The 21,112-nt window shown below is 34.6% G+C and overlaps 1 protein-coding gene across 1 annotated transcript in view; it reads right to left on the reverse strand.

Moving 5' to 3' along the window:
* Nucleotides 1-21,112, reverse strand: part of Bank1 (B cell scaffold protein with ankyrin repeats 1) — a 286,896-nt gene that overhangs the window by 18,975 nt on the left and 246,809 nt on the right. Inside the window, exons 11-13 of the mRNA XM_078021872.1 lie at nucleotides 18,977-19,045; nucleotides 3,671-3,849; nucleotides 503-566 (exon numbers count right to left, since the gene is read on the reverse strand). Coding sequence (XP_077877998.1) covers nucleotides 503-566; nucleotides 3,671-3,849; nucleotides 18,977-19,045 — 312 coding nt within the window. The remainder of the gene's footprint in view (nucleotides 1-502; nucleotides 567-3,670; nucleotides 3,850-18,976; nucleotides 19,046-21,112) is intronic.

Raw genomic sequence — 21,112 nt, forward strand, 5'->3', positions numbered from 1 at the left:
TGGGGAACATGCATTGCCAAGAAATATGAGTGCTAGGAAAAGTCAATCTGAGATTTATAATTTGAATTATTCACATGTGGATAATTGTGAGAATAAACTACATTGAGAATATTCTACCTTATTAAACACGTGACTCCTTAATTATTTGAGTCCCTGGGTAATGGCAAATAAAATAACTGGAGCAGAATTATCTTATTTGTAACTATCAAAAGTAAGAAATGGCATTGATCAAAGGTCCACTGTGGGATACAGAATAGAAATGTTAACTCACACAAACATTTCCAGATATATATATATATATATATATATATATATATATATATATATATATATAAAATCACTATTGTTCTCCAGACAAGGAACCTGAGAACCAGAGTTTAAAACTCTTTCAGGGTCAGGCAGGTGGAAAGTGATGAGGTATAGTTATGAACTTAGGTCTATTTGACTACACAGTCCCTGTGTTTTCTATTCTATTTGTATTTTTGAGTCAAATTTCACTTACCATAGAAATGTTCTTCTTCTGGCCTTTTCCCAATAATGCTATCTCGGAGTTGACGTAGTTTTTCCTGAATGAGAACACAGGACATAGAGTATAGAACCAGGACACAGAAGTCAAGGGTTAAAATTTTTTCATGGATCAAGATGTAACATTGGCTACCATTATCAACACCATCACAACTCATTGGTATTAATGTCCCAATCACCATCCTTGGTACTTTTCATGAATTTCTTACTTAATTCTCAGCCCTTTATGGATTGGATGTAAAATATCCTCATTCCATTTCACAGACATAAAGACTAAGGTACAGAGATGTTAAGTAACTGTCCCAAATCAGACAGTAATAAGTGGTAGAGTCAGGATTGTAACCATATCCTAATGCCTTCGGGATTTGTTTTCCCACCTTAATACATGTGGGGTCTACCACATTGGCTGTTTGGTGTCCATTATGGTTTGGATATGAGGTGTTACCCTTAAGGTCCTATGTTAATACAGGGATTTTCAGAGGTGAAATGATGGGAGTGTGAGAATTGTAACTTAGTCCATCTAAATTTAAATGGATGGACTCTTGGTGCCTATAGGCAAGTGGAGCATTTCTGGGGGAGGTGATTCACTGGTGGCATGGCCTGGAATGCTGCATTTCATGTGGCCTGTTCTTTCTCTCTGCTTTCTGGCTGTCATAAGGGGAGCAGAGCTTCTCCACCAGACCCTTCCACCATGTGCTGCCTCATCTTGAGCCCAGAGCAATGGAGTCAGCCATCTATGGACTGGATCTCTGAAACTATGAGCCCCAAATCAACTTTCCTCCTCTGACTTGTACTTGTCAGATATTTTGGTTGTAGCTTGTGAAGCTGACCAACACAGTGTCCCAAAGCAGAAGAGCTACACAGTGATGGTTTACAATTGCCTGAGCCCATCCTGTCTCTGTAGGATATTATTATTTCTTTGTGTTTTAGTTCTTGGAATTAGGTACTCAGGAAAAAATGATGTCTGCCGAGAGATTCTCCTTCTTAGCACATTTGTGATCCTTTTTTGTTTTATTGATATTCTATGTGGAACATCTATTTTTTCACAGGAGAGAAAAAAAAACTAGCATTCAATAAGTCTCTTTTTAGAAGACAACCTGAGATAGAGCATTTTCCTCATGTGTTTCCCTAGAGTCCTAAAAACTATTTCCATTGCTTTACAGATCTTCGCCTCTGAGTGGAACCACACTTTTTAGGCCCTGAAGTGATGAGGAGTGAGAAGAGCAAAAAGCATTCACTTTCTCCATTATCTCCTTTCCATTGCCGGGGATCTTACATGGGTCTTCATTATTCTGAAAACTCTTCTACCATTAATTCCATTTGTGTCATTTTCAATAAAAAATATAATTTCACAGTTACCACTGATTAACTCATCCCCAGGAAAAAATGACTACTTTTGCAACTGTAAGAGAATATTTAAAACTATGTGGAAATGAATTTGTGTGTGTGAGAGTGTGTGTTGGGGACCAGGGAGAATATTCTTTTTAAAATTTTTTTTTCTCTTTGGACTTTTGTTGAGGCCCCTCTATTGAGTACTAATTTCTCTAATAGTATTCAAACAGAGTCACTAAGTGTTGGCCTCTTATAAAAAGTAGTCTTAGTGTCTGGTGGCCTACATTTATAGGTTAAACAAAAAACCCCACATTTTTTTCATAAATGCTTGTTTATTCTCCCATTATCCTTCTATGTCAAATTAGTCAGATCTGTTTCCATGTAGAGAGTATGATTTCCCTTAAATTTTTTCAAAAATAAGACTGGATATAAACATTCAGACAAAATACAAACAACCAGGAGTTTAATAAAACAACTAGTGAAATCATTTCCAAGAAATGAGATTACTCTCAACTGAAATCTTTATTAAAGTGTTGAGGAAGATAAATATGCTTGACTTACTTCAGCAAAACCTGTAAAATGTAGCACTGCTAGGAAAATGTTTAGTAGGTTTGTATTTATGCAGATTTTGCCTTATTTCAGGATAAGGGGATATGATGATGATGATATTGGAAAGGGTGGAGAAGCAATGTTGTAACTCTGATCATGAGCAAAAACAGTTTCAGAACGTTGGGATGGGTGTTGTTTAGCATTTGCTTGGCAAAATAACTCTCTTTACTTAGCATTGCAAAATCTGGACAAGGTCCAGCAATCATTCCACCACCAGAACCGCCCTTAGAGATAGGTGGTTTCTGATAAGGTGCCATTTCAGATATATTTGGAAAGTCCCTTTGTCTACACTGTCTCTTGCCTCTATGCCACATTGTTTGAAATTTCATCATTGTGACTCATTTTTTTTTTATTGTTTAAAAAGTGTTGTCCTAAGCATTACCTTTAAAATAAAAATCATTTCCTGGTGAATGCAGCATATGAAACTATTATTATTTGTATTTTGGCCTAAATTCGCTTATTAAGCATGTTTAATCAAATAGCTACCTTAGAAGTGGCTTCTGAGGCAATAAGTTTTCCTGTGATGAGAAGAAAAAATATGATAATATTTTGGGAGTGACAAGGACTGTGTGAGAGATAGAATGTGGTCCTGACACCCTTCACTGAGTTAAATGATATATTTGGTTTTCATTCTTATTCCTCTAATCCTCTCTTAGTATATAAATTATATTTGCAGAAGACATGGTTATTTCAGCTTAATATTTTTGGAAGTTTTCTATAAATCTTGCCTGGTATATACATGTTTCTACCCACTCCTTGCAAAGTCTACGGAGAAAGAAAATAAAACATATTACATTTAGGGCAATTCCTTGATGTGATTTCTGTCATTTTCTTGCTCTGTTAAGCCTGGTTTATATTACACTCTTTGGAATGAAGAGCATGTTTGTGTAAATAGGCTTCACCTTAATTTCAACAATTAGATTTCAAAAAACATTCGCTGTAGTATAGATGGGTATTATAAGCTCATTTGCCATTCAGTTTGATACATTGGGTAGCAGGACTGAGTTTGAATAAATGAACTAGTAAATATGAAATTTGGATATTATTTTCAAATTTTTAATTGGTTGTTTGAAGCATAATTCAATGACTAGTTAAAAACAAAAGAAGAGTTACCTGTATTTCTTGTGAAGACTAAACATTTACAAAGAGTTTAGGAGCTCCATAAGTGAGAGGATATTACAGAAAAGATTGGGGTCAGTATTACCTGCTGAATTATTTCCAAGCCACTCTTTTCCATTTGCCAGTGCTTAAATTTCTCCAGAGCTTCATCCACAGATATTTTCCCTTTCTTGACTTTCTCCTGCAGGAGAATGAGCTCTTCCTGCCCAGAGGCCAGATAGCCGCTCGCAGTAGAAAAGGCTGGACTCTCCGTCCGAGCTTTGTCTACAAAATGAGGGGAGGGTGTTTTAAAGGGCAGTCAACATATGGAAAATTGGGACAAAATACACTTTTAAAGGACACTCTTAAAATAAGCCATTGGTGTTTCTCATTCTTAACTGTGTATAAGTAGTTACCAAATAAACCAGTACAAACCAGTGCATTTTTTTTTCCTAAGGATGGTGGGGCTTGTTTGGCATCTAGTGTTACAAGTAAAAGAATGTATTTCAGCACTGAAAAATATAAAGGCGCAGGAGAGAGAAAAAAGCTGAAACAAAAGTTCTAACTGTGTTATTTGTAGGACATGTCATTTTCTTGTCCTACCCAAATTGAACCATGAAGACCCAGAAAACCTAAACAGATATAAAAATGAGCAATGATGTTGAAACAATAATAAAAATTCTCCCAACAAAGTAAAGTCCTGAATTAGACTGGCTTCCTGCTGAAGTCTACCAAACTTTTAAGGAAAAATATCAATTATTAATATCAATTCTTCTTAAATCATTCCAAAAATTTTGAAAAATAATGAATTTTTCCAAACTCATTCTACAAGGCCATCATTATCCTTATTCTGAAACTAACAAGGACACAACAACAACAACAACAACAAACCTATATACCAATATCCCTGATCAACATAGATATAAAAATTCTTAACAAAATGCTAGCATTTCAGACCTGATTCTTACGGTTTTAATATTATATGCCCCGCCCCCTCCAAAAGCTGGTGTGTGAAACAATGCAAGAAACTTTAGAAGTGAAATGATGGGGTTATGATACCTTAACCTCATGAGTGCATTAATCCACTGATAGAGATTAACTATAGGCAGGTAAGGTGTGGCTGGAAAAGGTGGGTCATCAGAGGCATGCCTTTGGGATTTACATTCTGTCCCCAGCAAGAATACTTTCTCTCTCTGCTTCCTACTGCCATGTCCCTACCTGTTTCCTCTCCTACACTCTTCCACCATGATGTTCTGCCTCACCTCACTCCCCAAGGAATGGAACCAGCTATCTATGATCTGAGACCTCTGAAATTATGAGGCCTCAAATAAACTTTTGTTCCTTTAAAATTGTTCTTGTTGGGTCTTTTAGTCACAATAGCAAAAAATCTGACTAAAACCCCAACAGTATATCAAAAGGATCATTCAGCATAATCAAATGGGATTTATCCCAGGGATAAATATGCCATCAACAAAATGCAGGACAAAATCATAATTTAAATAGATATAAAAAGAGCATCTGGAAAAATTCAACACCCTTTTATGATAAAAACCGAATAGTTTAGGCATTGAAGGATTGTACCTAAACATAATAAATACTGCATACAATCAACCTATAACCAACATGATACTGAACAGGGAAAAGCTCAATGCATTTCCTCCAAAATCTGAAATAAGACAGGAATGTTCAAGGCCACTGCTCTTACTCAACATGGTACCAGAAGTCTTTGACAGAGAAAGTAGGCAAGAAAAACAAATAAAAGGGATACAGATAGGAAAGAAGGAGCGAAGGAAGTCAAATTATCCTCATTTTCAGATGAGATGATTCTATGTATTGAAAAACCTAACAACTGCACTGAAAGACTATTGGAACTGATAAATTCAGCAAAACCATATGATACTAATCAGCATACAAAAATCAGTAGCTTTTTCATACACAAATAATGAGATTACTAAGAAAGAAATCATGAAAGCAAAATCATAATAGTTATAAAAATTAGAATATCTAGAAATCAATTTAACTAGGGAAGTTAAATACCTCTACAATGTAAATCACCAAATTCTAATAAAAAATTTAAAGAGGATACACAAGAAAGGGAAAGACTTCCCATGCTACTGGATCAGAGAATGAATATTGTAAAAATGTTCAGACTACCTAGAACAATCCACAGATTCAATGCAATCCCCATTAGAATATCAAAGGGATTCTTCATAAGACTAGAAAACACAGTACTAACGTTCATATGAAGCACAAAGGATATCAAAGAACCAAGGCCATCTTGACCAAAAAGAACTAAGTTGGTCAGTTCCACATTAGCTGACTTCGATGTATACTGAAAGTTATACAAATCAAAACACACAAAGACCAGTGTAACAGAGTAGAGTCAGAAGTAACCTTATATATTTAAAGTCAACTGATTCTTCACAAAGGTGCTAAAAGTGCACTCAGGAGAAGGATGGCCTCTACAATGAATGATTCTGCGAAAACTGGATATTCACATGTAGAAGACTGAGATTTACTCCCTCTCATCCTATAAAAAAGAAACTCAAAATGGATTGAATACCTGAATGAAAGACATGAGACTATGAAATTAGCAGAAGAAAACACAGAGGAAATGCTTTAAGATATGGGTATAGGTAGCAAGGTTTTTGGATAAAATAACAAAAGAAAAACTAACAAGTGGTATTATATCAAACTAAGAAATTTCTGTACATCAACAGAACGAAGAAACAATCTACAGTTGGGAAAATTCTTTGAAAAGCATTCATCAAAGAACTAATATGCAGAATATATAAATAATTTTTAAAAACCCAATAACAAAAACCAAATAATCCAATTAAAATGGCCACACAATATGAATGGGCACTTTCTCAAAAGAGGAAACACAATGGCAAACAAATGCATGAAAAAATGCCCAACTTCATTAGCTTTCAGGGAAATAGCAAGTCAAAACCACAATGAGATAACAGCTCATCCCAGTTAGACTATTGTATAAAAGTTAAAAATAAAAATGCTGGCAAGGATGTGGAGCAGAGGGAACTCATATACACTGTTGGTGTGAATGTCAATGATCACATCCATTATGGTGGTTTCTTAAATAATTAAAATAGAACTACCATATTATATAGCTATCCCACTTCTGAGTATACATACACTCAAAGGAAATTATATCAGTACACCAAAGAAACACCTGTATGCCTGTTTATGGCTGCACTTTTCACAATGGCTAAGAAATGGAATTTAACCTTGATGCACATTGGAACGGAAAAGAAATGCTGTGTATACTCTCCCTCTCATACACACACACACACACACACAAACACACACATGCACATGCACACGCACATCCTCACACACAGAGTATGGAATATTATTTGGGTATTGAAAACGAATAATCTATCAGTTGCAGCAAAATGATTTGAACTGGAGGTTATTATGCTAAGTGAAATAAGCCAGACACAGAAGGTCAATTTCCACATATTATTTTTCTTAAAATGCTTAAAAAAGTTGATTGGAATATATGATATGGATTATTAGAGTCTGAGAAGGGTGGTGGAAAGTGGGACGGTGGGAGGTTGGATAATGGATACTAAAACGCAGACAGAAGTAAAAAACTATAGAACCATGGAGGAACTATAGTACACAATGAAACTATTATGTATTTTATGAATAAGTAAATGAGAACAGCCTGAAGGTCCCAAACAAAACAGTGATAAGGAGATGGAAACTTTAATAATAATCTGGATTTTATTAGTGCATATTATATATAATATCGAAAGTCACCCTGTAACCCATAAACTTGTTCAGTAAAAAAATTATATTGAAAAAAAAGAAATTATGTGCATACACTTAGTCTAGGCCTGCCACATAGTAAGCTAAATAAATATTAATATTATTAATACTATTTGCTGAATAAATAATATCTTTGACTTTGGAGAAAGGAACCTCAACCAAAATCTAAATGTCATGAGAAACTGAGGATCATCTGAAATTTTATTCCTGAAAGATTTAAAATAAATCATTGGTCATTTATAGTGAAATCCTTCATTTGCAAAAGAGTTCATTTTGGAGCCTTCTGTCTTTTACCTGCTCAGTATGGTAAGAATATTAGATGGCCCAGTGTCACATGTGTGACTGGAACACCAGAGCCTGGTCTGAGGTTCCAGGGTCACAGATTGGCAGACAGTGGACAAAGTCCAGCATTTATTTCATCAGTCCACAGTGGTATTTAAAGACAGAAGATGGTCTATGTTGCTTTTTGGGATGTTATAAGTGTTCTTTGTCTGGGCTATCTCAATTGTCACTGGAAAAACGCACTGTGCTACCTGCCCAGCTGCAGAACTCACTTGAGTTTGTACCTTTTCATTTACAAATCCATGAAGTCCAACGTGCTTGCTGTGGTATCACAGAGGAGGCAGGGCAATGAAGCAGCAGCACATATGTTAATACTGTCAGATCTAAATATGCTCATGAAGCCAAGAAGGAGAGAATAACTAGTCCTGCCATGTGCCTAGGAAGCTGTCCCTGGAGATGTATGGGGAATTCTGCTTCAAGAAAGAAATAAACTGTGAGGCATCTAGACCATATTGACATGGAGTTGGGAGATAGGTAGAACATTCAAATTCTATAGAAATACAGATTGGTTAATAAAATTAGGATTGGTTTTTCCTTAAGAAAATGTTTCAAGTCTTTGACAGCATGTTTTAAGCATTTGTAGGGGACTCAAGCATCAGGGGTTTCCTGAAATGACCTTTAATGTCCCTCTCAGTTTTGAGCAGGGTGGTAACAACAATTCTTGAAATAGGGTCATGGAGACAATTTTTTTTTGAAAAGATTTACGTGCATATAAAACTGCTCTATGACCAGTCATTATGAATCCCATGGGAGCTTTCCTGACTTGTCTTTTCTCTTCAGAAGTCTATTCCCCCAGAACTAACAAGATGTCAACAGATTCTATACTCTAAATCTTCCTTCAGGGATGAGGGAGCCTGAAAATCTCAGGGGAAGTGGAGAAGCACAAGTCGGCCAAAGGGCTAACTGGTTCAGCGGCAAAAAGCACAGATAACAATTGAGATCCTGCTTTCTTACACCATTTGCTTTTTATAGTCTTCTACACTCACATGCAATTCGTGAAATGCAGTTTACAGTAGCATTCTCTGTGCCATCACTGCCAGAATGTGTAGGTTTCGCATCATCATTTAACAGCTACGCCATTTAACTATCACTTCACTTCCATCATCCACTGCTTAAGCATGAAGCCATTTTTATCTCAAGTAACCTATGCAAGAATTTTCTACTTTTGCACAAGTTATTTCAAGCAAAGTCTTCCCAGAAAAGCATACCAATTTCAATTTCGCTTTATGTACGGTTATAGCTGAATTAAAAAATTATTGAATCCTTTTAAGAATACCCATTTCAATGACCTCTTCTTATTTCAAATTCTCACTATTCAAGTGTGAATAACATTTTTGGGAGAGTGAGGTATTCACCTTTTATGACAGTGCAGAGGGAACAGTAGAAAAAAACATTAGAGCAACAGAAGTCCCAGATATCAAGTCCTCAAAATGAATTGTTTACAAATAGATTATATGTATGTATATATATATTCTTTTACTTTTTTCACACTGGAAATATTAAAGCATTTTATCTTGATGAATTACTTATTAGGCATGACAAATTGCAAGGAAAAATAATTTAGCCATTTTACCACTTTTTCTTTCATGGACAGACTAGTTAAACCAAAATGTACAACCTGCAATTTTTGGTAAGGGTTTCAAGACTGCTATATTGCATTTAGATTACTATTTCGTGGAGGATGGGGGTTGGGGGGAAAAGATTTTCCTTCCTCCCCAATTTTGTATATATTTTTAGTTTACTTTCAGAACAGTTAACATGAGCTTAAAAATCTTTCACAGGCATCATAGCCTGCATTGTTGTTTATTTTGTTGTGATAGCTCTAAAAAGGTAGTTTTTGAGGATGAACAGTTTCCAAGCTTTGTATCCTTGCTGACACTCACCCTTCATGGAAGTGTGCTGACATCTACAGTCTCGTCAGCAAGATAAGTGCCTGCCGTGTGGCACTTTTGAGAATATTTTTCATTGCTTAATTAAAAAAAATAAAGGCTTTAATAATTTTATCATTGAAAACTTACTATCATTGCTAGTGATTCTCTTGCCGATATAACACTAAGTGCTATTGCTTCAATTATTGCATATGTACAGATTTTACTATCACACAGGGTAAGTAGTTCTCCCTGTCCTCTGATTTTCCTAAATGAATGACTTTTTGCTCTAAACTATTCATCTTTTCTATAAATTTAAATGTTCTTCCAAACTGTTGTTTCTCTCCTTAAAGGGAGAAAAAAATCATTTCAAAATTATTGAGATTTGCTTAAATCTGTAAATCCCTTTAGGAAGAAATCAGGGTATTTAATCTCTCAATGCAGGAAAACAGTGTTTCTCTCTCTCTCTCTCTCTCTCTCTCTCTCTCTCTCTCTCTTTTTCTTTTTGCTGTCTGAAAATTGAACCTAGGACCTTACATGCTAGAAAAGTTCTCTACCACTGAGCCAACCCTTTTCATTTTATCTTGAGACAGGGTTTTGTGAAGTTACCCAGGTTGCCTTGAACTTGCAGTCCTCTTGCCTCAGCCTCCTGGTTAGTTGGAGATACAGGCTTGTGCCATTGCCCCCCCCTTTTTTTTTTTTTAATAGATACTTGTGTTTTAAATGTGTAGTGAATGAGTTCTTTTCTTTCATGATGTTTCCAAACAAATAATGCTGGTATATAAAAAAAGTAAATTATTTCTGAATTATATCCAATTTTTTTTTAGAATTTTAATATTTATATTTTAGTTTTTTGGCAGACACAACATTTGTTTGTATGTGGTGTTGAGGATCGAACCCAGGCCACACCCATGCTAGGCAAGCTCGCTACCACTTGAGCCACATCCCCAGCCCAGTATATCCAATTTTTAAAAATAATTTTTGTCTTTGAGTTGATTTTTTTTCAGGATTTCTTGTCATGCACATATATCATCTAAAAATGATAAATAAGGAATCTCCTTCTTCCCGATAGATAATATGTTTTATTTCAGATGCATATGTTATCCGTTGCTAACCTAGAAATAAAAATATTGTTAATGAGCATCCTCATACTGCTCCTAACCTCAACAGGAATAGTCATACTTTTAAACTAATATTTTATTCACAATCTTGCTAGAAATTATTCTACATCTTGTTTTGTAAGATTTTTTAAAAAAGTAAAGGAATAGTTGAATAATAATGATTAATGTCTTTTTCATTAGCTAATATCATTATATATTTTTTTTCTTGTAAATGTCTTTGCCTCTAAAATGAAGATAGATAATACTTTTCTTCAAGAGTCATCTCCAGAATTAAAGGAGTACACGTGTGTGACATGCTCTGTGGTTTTCCAGGCTTGTGCTGTAAGTAAGGGAGTTGCCAAGACAGTTGGAATTACAATTTTCTGGGAGGACAGTAGAGGAGAGGATTGTAAACACTGGCCTCAGAGTAAGACTGGATTGGGTTCAAACTTCACCTCTACCTTTGTTAGCTCTGCAACCTCGGTTGCAGACATCCAATCTATCTTGAAAAAGAATGCCTACTCCGTAAGACAGTTGTGAGTTTTAATGAACTATGGTTATGTAAATATTTTACATGGTACCATTTATTCTCATTAAATGTTAGTGCTGTGTGAGGACATTTTCATGGGGGCCACATCTATTGTCATAACTTCGGTTCTTATACAAGATCTCATTTTGTATAATCTTTTTTTTTTTTTCTTTTTGACTTTACTTCTAGTTTTTTACTTTGGTTATATGAAAACTATACATATATTTTATGTTTTTAATACATAACTATTATTCTTTATATGCATATTTAAGGGATTTGGAAGCATAGTTTTTTTTATAAAAAGGACTACTTTTTAAAACTTTAGAGATTTAAAAAAATTTTTTTGATTAATAAAATGAATAAAAAAGGATTTTTAATTATATTCTGATCCCTAGACATTTTTATACTATTTGGGCACTTGATCTAGATGATTGCTAAAAAATTATCATTGATTACATTACATATTCTTCTTAATTGCAAGTCTTTTACACATTTTATAAACAATTTTTCAGTGATTACCTAAATTTAATTATTTAAATGGCTTTATTATTTGCTGAAAAATTTTAGTATCATAACTTTGATTCAAACTTTTCATTTTGCTTAATCTCTCATTAACTCAGAAAATATTTTGGGCAACACCTTCATGAGGAGATTGAAGTGTTACCTTATTCAATATCAAGCAATGATTATATTTGACTTTTTGTACATGAACAAAATACCTCATATAAACTTAAGTTTCAATCTTTTTCCCAAATAAACCCAACAGTCTATTTGGCTACCCAGATTTTCTGAGTTTTAAAACTGATTTTGATTCATTTTAGTATATAACATAAAAGTCAAAATATTTCTTAAATACTTTAGGACTAATTCCTCATTCCTGTAGTTAATAAGATTTGCTGTGCTGCTTTCAAATCATGTAGGTGATTTCCTTACTCTTTCCTGGAGCACAGTGAACTAATTCTATCTGTGTTCCATTCTCCCATTCCCCTGCTTTGTAAAGTTTTGCTTAACTAGATCATGGACTGAATTTTTTATTCTATTTTAAAAACACTTATCACACACGAGTTGGATTTCTGTTTCCTTTATCATCTTATTGTGTCTAGCCTTTCCTTGTACTGTGAACAAACACTTCCCCAATATGTTCTCTACTTATTAAATGGATTGTACCGGCATTAGTCTTTTGGTTGTAACAAATGTGGATTTTAGTGTACTATTGAAATGTTAACTTTCTAGCTTATTTCTACTGTACCTCTTCTTGTTGCTCAGTATCTTTTTTTCGTAACACCTGTTTAATCTCTTCCTGTCCACAGGCTAAAATGTTGTTCACCTGTTTCATTTTCATTTGTGCCTGATGTTGACCCCTGATGTTCTCCTGCTGTTGCCTTCAAACATTTTCTTAAAAGTTAAAATACTTATCAAGAGTTTCAGATTTAAACAATTACAAATCATTAGTTGAAATACTCTTTTCCTCTCTCTCTGTGTGTGTCTGTGTGTTTGTGTGTGTGTGTGTGTGTTTCCTATTATCCCCACATTGGTGCTTTGAAAGAAGATATCTGTCAATGATTTTTTTTATTAAATAAACAAAATCATTTACAGAAGTATAACTATCTTGAGTTTTCAGGAGGAAATTTTCTTTTTATACCCCAGAGTAGTTTTCAGAGTGATCATAGTTTTTGTTCTCCAATCCTTTTCAAAAGCAAAAACATCTACATGATCATTGTTCAGCTAGAAATTTAATGTTTATTTGTCCTTTGGGTTTTATTCTCAGTCTTAGGATTTTGATAAAAATCATTTCACAACTCAAGATCCCAAGGTTTTGATCTAATGATGCTTTGCCACACAGAGATGGGACATGATTTCCATACACTATGTATATAAGTCCCTTCTTCCTTCTTCACAATGCCATCCATCTATCACCAAGCTGTTCTTTAGGGTCTCAGGACTAGCAAGTACAACATTGACCTCTACCCTACTCCACTTTCAACAGGGAGGACAACTTTCTGCACTTACCTAGAAAGATCAAGGTTGAGAACCAGAACACTTATAAAAGCTGGTGGGGAAGGGAAGAATGGAATATCTTCCTATCTTCTTTTATGACTAAAGGACTGCTTTTTTTTTTTTCAAATCAGGGGTAGACTACTGATTTCTTTTTTGTGTCCGTCACTATTTTTTAAATTTAGAATTAATTGGAGTTAGTCCCAGATTCTAGCAAGCCTCTTTTCCAGTTTCTGTTTTCACAATTATTAAGAATTTTATCTTATTTCTTTTAATGCTTTGCCTTTACTTTTGAAAGAGACCACTTGGTGGATTGCTAATACATCACCATTTTAGGAAAGAACTCAGCTATTACACAAATTTTTCCAGGTATGGCTTTTTTAAAAAAATCAAAAAAGGAAGAAAACTTTTGTGAGCAGCATGACAAATGGAAATGTAAGTTATACTGGAAAAGGGAGCTGAGGCCATTATTCTTTTATGGAGTACAAATGACCACATTTTGACAATTTTCCTTCTTTTCTATTTAATATATCTAATACTGGCAAAAACACAGCCTGTGAAAATACCTCAGAGATCAGTATTCTTTCTTCCCTACATAAGAGTAATACCTTCCACGTTTCCCCAGGTCCCTTTCTTATAGACAATTTTATTATTTAACATTTTTCAAATTGCCACAGCACTGGGCACTTAGAGAACACATAAAAATATGTTCCCTGAGTCTATCTTTCCCATGGGCCTGCATGTCCCTCAAAAAGACCAGCCAATACTGACTTTGTAGTCTGCACCACAGAATTAGTAGGCAGGGATCGTACCAGGGACTGCAAAAGATAAAATTCACCATACAAAGACAGTTTAGTGCTGATTTTTTTAACCCCTTAGAATAGTATTTATTATCATGAACAAATGTACTCTTAAATTTTTTTCTTGAAAACATGACTCTTGATATGACTTCTGTTTTCCCACATTAGATAGAATTACAGTTTTAGAGAAATGAGTTTTCATTATAAGAAAACAACACAAAAAGAATGATAACAGCAAAAATCATTGGGGGCAAATGATACATTTACATAATAAAGCCTGGTTGGAAATTTGAAATTTTACAGAAGACATAGTCTTACATGCTAGCAAAAGAATTAAATTATATCGTATGGTTTATTTTTAACATGGAGGTAAATTTTATCATAATGTGGTTTCCGAAGCACAGTTTCTTTTGGTGGGATTTTTTTTTTTTTATAGATTGGTTTTGAGATTACTGCTGATAAGTATTTTCATCTGTCTACTTTTAGTCTGTGTCTAAGGTAGGGCTCAGGCCACCAAAGTTCAGAAGCTCTACAAGAAATTCTTATTACTCCTCTAGAGTTAGGGGTGACTGGCATTGACAGTGGTTAGGGTGGACCTTCTTCTCCTAACTGCCTAATCCCATCCCCCAAAGAAATGGTTTGCCCTTGAAGGTGATGGCAACAATGTATTTGATGAACTTCATGATCCAGCTGTAGGTCGGAAGATAGATGTGCACTTGATCTACCATCACAGGGAGGCAGTTGGTTATGAGGGCTTGAACCTCCTCAGTTGCCATGGGTCCTATCTGCAGTAAGACTGTGTTAATAAAATGGGGTTGATCTTGATGTGCATAGAAAAGGCCAGTCTTAACCTTAGACTGTGAGGCAGGGAAAATTAGCTACATGTTTTCATGTCTTTGAAGAAGGAACCCTACCTTCCTCTAGTATCCTTTGACTTGAACATGTTCATCTAGGAGTCTTCTGGTTACTAAAAATGTTTTATGCAAATTTTATAAGCTTTAAATGAGCTCCTTATTTTTTTTTTCTCAAAAGCATGACTCTTTGATTTGCCTTTTATTTTCCCACCTCAGATAGAATTGAACTGATACTTAGAAACCCTGGTTCCTTTTACCATTCTGTCCTCCCGCTTAATATGATTCAGACTTCAAAACCCTGATCAGCTCCTAACACACAGACAGAATCTAGCAACAGCTTGTAACACTGAGAATATGCCCTTGACTGTTAGGATCACTTTTGGAGTGAAGGTCTGGTGGTACCATGTTCTGTGACCGCCTTCTTGGCATTTTTCTCATTTAAAAACCAACTTGGGAAAATTAATTTTTAAAAATCATTTTAATGGAAAATTCTATCTGTGATTTGTAGTCCTTAGCACTTTTCCTTTTTTTTTCCAAAATGTAAGTATTGAGTTGAAGAATTCTGTTGAGTTTCCATGGAAATGGTGCCAATTAATTTTTTTTTTTCTGTTCCTCAGGAAAATTCCTTGGCTGAGCCATATCATTGCTTCCTGGCAATCCCTTGGCAATCTTGAACTGAAGGCATTGGAGGTGCTTATTCTTTCTGGGGAAAAATATCTGGCCCTCTTTATCCCTTTTTCTTCAAGCATACAACTGAAGAATTAAATAACCTTTTTAAGAGAACAGTGAGAAAATTTTGACTCTGACAAAATTTCAGAAAATTCCTCACTCCCTTTTTTTTTCCAGTGAATAAAGAGGTCATCGTTGATGAAAGGATCTACTGCCTTTCTTATTATACCACAGAACTCAGGATATCTGAAGAGTGTTCATGAATCCAATAACAAGCAGATTTGATTGCCTAGTATGTGCCATGGTCTGGATGATTATAATATCTAAACGGTTTAGGAAATATAGCTGGAGTGAGGTACTTAGATAAGTTCATTTATTTCCCAATTATCCTTCTTTTTCTCATGCTAGATGCTGGTTGCCCTGCAGACTGCAGTCATCAGAAAGATTTTTTTTAATGTTTCATAAGGTTTGATGTTATCTTGGTTCTTGTAAATTACTGATGCCCAAGATTAAAGGAATGGAGTGAAACCATCATACAGTGACAAATCAAAGAAGTTCAGTGGATTAGACAAAGGGGGATGCAGGGAAAGGAAGAAGGATAGGAAAAGGAAAGATGGTGGAATGAATCTAACATAACTTTCCTGTGTGTGTGTGTGTATATATATATATATATATATATAACACAATGAATCTTACCATCATGTACATCCACAAGACTGGGGTCCTAATTAGAATAAGATATATTCCATGCTTATATAATTATATCAGAATGTATTCTACTGTTATGTATAACTAAAAAGAACCAGTTTTAAAAAAGAAGTGAATTTCTCTTAAAGTTTTAATCAGGCTTCTTATTTTGGCTTCTTATTTTTGAGGATTTTCTTGTTATTTTGGCCAAGTCAATCTTTCTCATATAATTTATTGCATAATAGTTACACATTTAAATCTGGATGGTAAATTATTTTCAAATTATGAAATTTTCCTTTCTTCACAATTAAAGCACTTGCATCATATCTACTCTGGCACAAATTTAAGGTTTGCATAATCTATAATGTATTTGTGTGTATTTATGCATATATTTGTTGTTTTGTTACTTGTAAACTGAATCTTTTAAAAGAAGCTTGTAGTAGGCTTTGCATCTGAAAATTGTATCTGACCATCTTTGCCTTTTAATTGATGCTTTTATCTTTTCACATTTCCTGTAACTATTGACATGGTTGGATTTGAATAAAAATTTGCTGGTAAACCTTTAACAACAATCGTTTCTCCAAAAATTATGTACACACATACACATATATATATATATATACATCTATTCTTACATATGTTTATTATTCAATTTACTTGTTTCATGTGAACCTGGGAGACCTGATTATTTTACATGGAATATAATTTATAAATATTAAATTGTAATAAGTTGTAAAATAAATTCAATACAGTAAATTTTTAAAAAATGTTACCCATAAGTTGAATTTAAGAATCTAGAAAGAAGAAAGATGTCAGATAAAATATGATCAAAACATTCAGTATTGGGCTGGGGTTATGGCTCAGTGGTAGAGTGCTCGCCTAGCATGCACAAGGCACTGGGTTTGATCCTCAGCACCACATGGAATGTAAAATAAAGGTATTGTGTTCATCTAAAACTTAAGAATACATATTTAAAAAAAACATTCAGTATCCTAGTCTTTGTAGAGTTCTAAAAATCTAGTGATAATTGACCTTGATGAAGCAAATTGGGTAATAAATTATGGACAGATAAACCCGTAAAATATCGTATAATTAGAATCCTGTTTCCTTTCACCATTCTCTCCTCCCCTTTTGTCTGGGCACAGATGGAAACTACTTTTCTATCCACGTGGTGGAATAATAATCAGCTCTTCGAGGCTAAGTGGATACTAGATGCCTTCCCTCACATTGTTCTCTGTGGAACACCCAGAAGGCTAATTGATAAGATCAAGCTTTTCATGAATCTCTTCATCACACTTGACACTTGTCACCCTTCTTCATCTCCCCTTAATTCTGACTGAACTTAATTAAAAACATGATACTAGAATAATTTATAAGAAAAATGCTTCAGGGACATTTTATCCCAAAGAGCTCAAAGCATCTCCTCTCTTTGTTCTTTCTAAAGCTCTGTGCGATGTGTGGGGGAGTCCAGATAGAAATAATCTTATCTACTTTGTTTAATTCGTTAGGAGCTGCTCTGATCTGAGTTGCACAAAAATCTTACATGAAGTTTTGCATTGATTTCTCGAGAGAGCTAAAGGCTCAGTGGGAGGATAGCATCAGATTTTAAAAAGACCTCTCCCCCCACCAAATATGAAATTGCTAAAAATGGAAAATTGCCAGATAAAGAGAGTTTGGTACATGTAAATTTGGAAACAATCTATCCTCGTGATTCATGGGAGAAGAGAAGTTCAGCCTCCTCATGTACTGCATTCAAACACCATGAACTTAATTGCAAGAACTATCTAAGTACAACCTGGTTGCCATGGGAAATGCTACTTGAAGTGATGGGTGAAGATCACTCATTTAAAGACACAACTGTGTTTGAAGGACATTCCATAGTACCACAGGAGCAGGACTGTTGGGGTTATGTATTTAATAGTTCAGTGAGTGTTAGAAGTTGGTGCAATCTACACCTCACAATTTCTATAATAGTACAAAAACTAGTATCCAACCACAGGACTGGTTAGTGACTGCTTGGAAATAATGTTCTGGTTTTGTTTTAATGTTTCTCTCAATAATTTCCTGATACCAATTTCAAGATAACATGATTTAGGATTTACATTATTTCAAAGGTGGGTCTGCCAATTTTCATATCAGAGTCAGCTATTGTTACTCCCTACCTCTATCACCTTTTATGTTTTTCATATTTGAACATTAAATCAGTCCTGTTTGTCTTAAAAATCATGATTAATAACTTGCTAGAGTCTCTCTTTTCAAAAAGAAATAAGTATTTTAGAGGAAACTGGAGGTAGAAAATATTCCTACTCTGTGAGATATCTCTGTGGCTTCAATTTTCAGCACTTTTCTGCATTACAAACAATTATTCAAAATATGTTGAATCAAGGGCCGAAGGCAAAAGAATACTGATAAAAGGGCATCACATAGAATTCTCATGCTTTTGGGGGATCAAGCATTGGACCCTTCCACCCTCTGAAGGTCTTGGAATATGTGACCTCTGATGCACATTACAATTTGTCTTACTTAACCTTCCTGAATCCCTGGTAACAGCATCACCACAGGCATTCTGACAAGGCCATTTCCTGTCTTTGTTAATTAAAATAAATTTCTTGCATTGATTTTATTATGTCAAAATTACGTTTGGGCAAGACACTAACTTGAGAGTGAAATTAATCAAACACAATCATTTACTTCTACCCTGGGGGCTTTATTCAGTATTCATAAGATTTCTTTAAATGTTAAAGATTATTAACTAGACTGAAGTTAGTGTCAGTACCTGGTTTCTTAGGAAGACCATGGAACTTTTCATCATCAGATTGTCTTCTTGCTGCCTTTTGTTGGAACACTGTAAAATATACAGAGCATATTATTTTTTGGCTATAAACACTAAGAAAAAAAACAACACCCTATCCAGTGCAAGTCCCCAGGAAGCTAGGATGCAATATATCATTTTCATTAGTAATAATTCCTGATTGTATTCTCTTTTGAGTAGGAGGATTATTAAATTTGCAATTTTCTCATTTGTGCAGTTTATCAGTCATTTCAGAAAGCATTTTTTGGGGGGCAGAGTAGTATAATGCTGATGGAATGCCTCATTAAGCTAGTTAAATCAAGATATGATTCCATTTTGGTATCAGGTAAAGATAAAAGCTGCATTTTGTTAAAAGTGATAAATGTTAAAATCACATGAAAAATTCCATTTGCACGGAAATTACTCAAGCTGACTTTTCAATGATAAGCAAGGATAATGACTTGTTTTTTCTTAAACAGATGAAAAGACTGTTGTATTTCACAGATGTAATAATAAAAAAGGCACTTTATTCTTGCATCATCCATCCAGACTTCAGACCTATTAAAGCAGCTTATTTGAATTACTTCATTATCTGAAAAGTGCTTTGTTCTCATCTATTATTTCTCACACAAAATTCTGGGAGACAAGTCAGCATTACTCACCCCATTTTGCAGATGAAAGATAAAATTGATTGTTTCATATTTATTGAGCACCCACAAAGTTCCCAATAGCTTCTGGCATTTGTTAATGAAAAAGTCCAGACCGTTTACAACTTTACTTTGGAAAATGAATATCCCAGAGTTACGGTCATGTTTTATTGGCAGTCTGAATTATAGGATTTGGGACCTGGAAGAGACCTGGGAGATTTAGTCCAACCTTGCATGTTTATAGATGAGGGAGGTGGAAGTAACTAGCTTGTAAAAGGGCTAAGTAATTTTGCAATGATCCCAGAGCTGTTGTTAGTGGAGAAGTGATTTAGATCCTTGAACTTCCGTGTGTTGCTTGGATCCTTACAGAACTGCTGCCTCTTCCATTCTGTCTTCCCTTTTAGAGGTAAAGCAGGAGGCAGAGGGAGCTGATCAAAATGAATGTGAGAGCATTTCTAACACATTTGGGTCTCAGTTCTACAGTACTTCCTGGCTTAATGGATTCCAGGCACTTTGGAGTGGCCATGGTCCAGCAGGATGATGCTTGACCACTTTGGGAGAAACATCCAAGTGGTTCTCGTGGATCTCTGCCTTGGTTTTAACATCCTTTAAACCAATCTATATCAAGGTCATATCTGGGATTAATGCGAAAGACATATTTTGAATTTTAAAAAAGTGCCCCAAATCAAATCAAATTAACATTTATTTATTAAGCTTATAATTTGCTGGATGCTGTAAATAGAAAGGGTATCTCTCTCTGCTGTCCTCAGGAGATACAAATGTATTTTCAAAGTATGAGGTGTTGAAGAAAAATTGCATATATAAATCACATTTCTGCTTAAAAAAATCACTTTTCCTCTTCAAGTTCTGGGTTTGTGGCTTACATTTTTCCTAAAATAAAATGTATTGAGGGATATATGGTTTGTGAGTATATTTTAGGATATGGAAAGAAATTTTTTTAAGCAGTACTTGATTTTTTTTTTTTGCATTGGCTAGTTCTAAAAGTCTTGAAAAAATGCAACACTTTTGAAATTTTAATAAAATACAGACTCTTTGTGCTTTCTTGCCAATATTATTAAGATATAACTGAGAATGTCTTAAGACTAAAAAGCTGTAGTCTGTTTTTTTTAATATGGGAAATGATTTGAATCCAAAGATAAATTCAGAAAATAAATTCTTCAGCTAAAAAGTGCATTAATTGGTAAGTTTTAAGAATTCTGCTGAGGTTTGAATCTACAGACTATTTGGAAGTGGAATTATTTTTCCAGTTTTTTTTTTGGTGTTAATTTGCTAAAAATCACTTTATGCCCTATATTTTATTGGAATATTTTCTGGTACAACAAACACTTGGCTTGTGGGAAATACAGTAAGTGTGAAACAAATAAATGCTGTCATTGAGTTGCTAAGTTAAGAAGTTACAAGCAGAGCATTTATTTACCATTGAGAGTTCACCATAACCCAGGATGGGGGTGGA

The sequence above is a fragment of the Ictidomys tridecemlineatus genome, chromosome 9 (assembly GCF_052094955.1).
Source record: "Ictidomys tridecemlineatus isolate mIctTri1 chromosome 9, mIctTri1.hap1, whole genome shotgun sequence".
In the NCBI taxonomy this organism is placed as follows: domain Eukaryota; kingdom Metazoa; phylum Chordata; class Mammalia; order Rodentia; family Sciuridae; genus Ictidomys; species Ictidomys tridecemlineatus.